The sequence below is a fragment of the Dinoponera quadriceps genome, unplaced genomic scaffold (genome assembly GCF_001313825.1).
Source record: "Dinoponera quadriceps isolate SergipeBrazil2010 unplaced genomic scaffold, ASM131382v1 scaffold282, whole genome shotgun sequence".
Classification (NCBI taxonomy): domain Eukaryota; kingdom Metazoa; phylum Arthropoda; class Insecta; order Hymenoptera; family Formicidae; genus Dinoponera; species Dinoponera quadriceps.
Window position 1 is genome coordinate 181,967 of NW_014554377.1, and position 3,398 is coordinate 185,364.

Sequence of the window (3,398 nt, forward strand, 5' to 3'; positions counted from 1 at the left end):
CTGGGTCAAGTGTATCGAGCTAAAAGGAGACTATGTTGAGAAATAAATCGCCACTTTTCCAAAATTTTCGTTTTTCTTTTGTAGGCTAAGTACTTATCGGACTGCCCTCGTATATCCTTTCCGTAGTATGAATTAATGCTGTTAATTTCAACTACTCGGGTACTCGAGTTTTTCAATAACTGAATATACATCTAATTTCAAACGTTATTCTTATCTGTTGCCGTTAAAAAAATCAATAATTTATAATGTCTGAAATTAGCCGCGCACTCAGTTATTGAAAAAGTTGGGTAGTCAAAATTGACAACATTGGTATGATATTGTAAAAAAGAGAATTGTAAAAATGACCTGGCAACCTTTCTCTCTCTCTCTCTCTCTCTCTCTCTCTCTCTCTCTCTCTCTCTCTCTNCTCTCTCTCTCTCTCTCTCTCATAAAAATGAAATTACTTCGCTGATCTTTCACCAACAGGATGTCGAAGTACCGAAGCACAGAGTGAAGAAGCCAGTGGTGCTCCCACGGTCGGACAGCATAGGGAGCGCGTCAGGAAGGAAGTATCTGGCTCCAACTTTGTCGGATCCCGCGTCCGTACGAACCGAGAAGGATAAAATCGCTGTGGCGAAGAAGAGGAACAGCAGACCGCCATGTGAGCCTCTCTCTTTTACTTGCGATGTCGCTTTCCTGTGCGCCGAGCCAGCATCTTATCATTCCGATTTCCCTCAGCAATGGTGAAAAACAACTTGCCGCACCTAACGGAAAACACGGAACAAAGCAGACAGCAGAGGGAGACGTTGAACAGCAAAGCACCCGCTCCTAAAGTTTCCAGCGTCATGTTGGAGGTGCGAGAATGGTGGAAGGAGCAACTGGCTTACAGCAGCGAATCCAGCGAGGATGAAGTCTAGGAAGTCCACTTCCTAATCACTGATGGGAAACTACCAAGCTGTACGATCTTGATTGCGCGACAAATGGCGTGATTTTTCGCATATATAGATCGTAAGAAACAAATTTTCAGCCTAAAGATCCTTGCGCTCAGTAGGGAGAAAGAAAACAGATGGAAGGGAGGAACGTAGTATATGTGCCTAATAATTTGTAATCGTTTACCCAACGTCTAACGAGGAACTTTAACGCGCCGAGCTTCGTCCTTTTTTTCAAGTGCTGACAGTTGCATGTTAATATTAAGTTCATACGAAAGTTTATCCCATTTCCTAATTAGCTCTTTGCTTAGAAATCCCAGAATTTCTACAAACCTGGATTTGTTTTGCAACTGCTGAAAAAATGACAGGTCATCGAACAAAAGACAGCGCATCATTGATTGTGTTTTAAGGAGATTGTGAGGCTCAGTGTCGTATCTTCAGTGATACATCAAAGGAACAATTTTTTAAATTAAAAAAATATAGTACCTATCAAGCAAAATTATTTCCATATATTTATTTTGCTATCTAAATGACGAGTGTTAATTTTAAACGAAGTCGAGATAAATATATATACACAAAATTACAGATTACAAAAATATAATCTTTTATTCTTCTTAATAGTGCTATGCAGTTGATTCAATAGAAGTGCATAGATAATTAAATATGTATACATATGTCAAATATTACTATAAATTATGAACTTTACACCGTTGTATGTTCAAAACAAAATAGTCAATAATTCTGAAATTTGTGTATACATATAATGTGTTAATAGATTTTAACATTATATTTTATTTTATTTCTATAGTTTAGAAGAAATTAAATATAGTACGCTAATCTTCAGCAACCATATAAAAAGTGTCAACTTTGCGAATATCTCAGTTCTTGAATGATCAATTTTTTTCCTAATTGCAAGTTTCATTGAGTTTTTATCAAATTCATTTCACCTTATAACTTCCTTGAAATAAATAAACGTTACACGTATATTTTGATTAAAAAAAAGGAGACGAACTCGTGCGCTAACCCGATGTATGTTACCACACAGTAAGACGTTACCGATAAACAAAGTGTATATATAGAACGAACTGAACCAGCCCGAGAAATTCTCGTTGCACATTCGCGAAGCTCGATGTGTTAGAAGAATTCATCTCTCATCGCAAGAAAATTATTACAATCATCGAACATACAAACATATACGCACACTTGCGACATTTCGTATCAGAACATCACTGCCGTCAGATAGCGAATTCACCCAGGCAAATATGTTTGAATCTTCGGGTTGATTTGACGAAGCACCGCTGGCGGACAATTCACCACGTTTCGCAATGTCATTCGCGTTAGTCGTTGTGGATGTTTTCCAGTAAGATACAAATATTCTGATGGAAATATTATTATTATGCTAAAAATTTTACTGAAATTCCCCCTGAATTGACTCCATTTCGTTATCATTCCGTTAATATACGCAATTTTCAGTTAAATTCAGTAAATTTTAGCAGTATATTTTAACTTTCTTTATATTCGAGTATACTATGAACTCGATGAAAGTTACTGAAAAATTACTGAAATATATAATAATCAATATTTCAAAATAAATCATAATTTTCATCATGAAATTCAATCTAATTGACTTCAATGTAATATTGTGAAATACATTGTAAATTAAAATATAATTTTGAAAAATGATAAAAACATTTTTGAAATATTAGATATCGGGAAATTTATTGAATTAGATTGAAAATTACATATATTAATGAAATGGAGTCAATTAAGAGAGTATTTTAGCAAAATATGTCCATCAGGATAGACAATGTGTCGCACAATTGAACACAGTGTACGGAGGTGTGCACAACTTTGCTAAAATACCTTAACACATTGACAGCCGGCGACCTAAGAGACATTTAAAGCCTGAGTGCCGGCCTTATTCGCTTGTTTCTGATCACTGAATAGCCAAAAAGATATTTAAAACATTATATATTTTCGTAAAATAGTACATTTTATTTGCATATTCGTCACATACAATTTAACGGTAATTAAAAATATAAACAAAATTGAAATTTTTTATTTATAATTATAAAAAAAATACAGTTTCTCATTTTATGGTGGATTATTACATATATATAACGTAAACAGAAAGCAAAAGTTTTAATATTTAAGGCAAGTGTGGTATTTCTCGAAACATTGTCCAAGATGTAAAGGTACTAAGCATTCAGCACACATAAAGTTACTCTCGCTTCTTTTTACTGTCGCAGTTACTCAAGCGACAGACTCAGAAACCCGCGTTTTCGCAGGGCCGGCGCTCAAACGACAGACTCAGAAACCCGCGTTTTCGCGGGGCCGGCTGTCAATGTGTTAATTTGTGAGACAGTCGCTAGTTGACGATAATATATTAAATGTTCGTAAATATTATTGTTTTCGAATAAAGCAGATATTGACCACTCTAGGAGCGATCAATAGTGTCATAAGCCTATGCTGACCAATTATAGAACTTAA

At 35.3% G+C, this 3,398-nt stretch overlaps 1 protein-coding gene across 3 annotated transcripts in view; it reads left to right on the forward strand.

The window, feature by feature from the left end:
* Window positions 1-1,540, forward strand: part of LOC106747520 (sodium leak channel non-selective protein) — a 21,953-nt gene extending 20,413 nt beyond the window's left edge. For 2 of the 3 annotated variants that reach the window (XM_014625107.1, XM_014625117.1), the window contains 2 exons: window positions 466-640; window positions 718-1,540. In XM_014625107.1, the coding sequence (XP_014480593.1) occupies window positions 466-640; window positions 718-896 (354 nt within the window). In that variant the 3' untranslated portion in view covers window positions 897-1,540. The remainder of the gene's footprint in view (window positions 1-465; window positions 641-717) is intronic. The other variant, XM_014625126.1, reaches the window with a different exon arrangement.
* The last annotated feature ends 1,858 nt before the right edge of the window (window positions 1,541-3,398 follow it).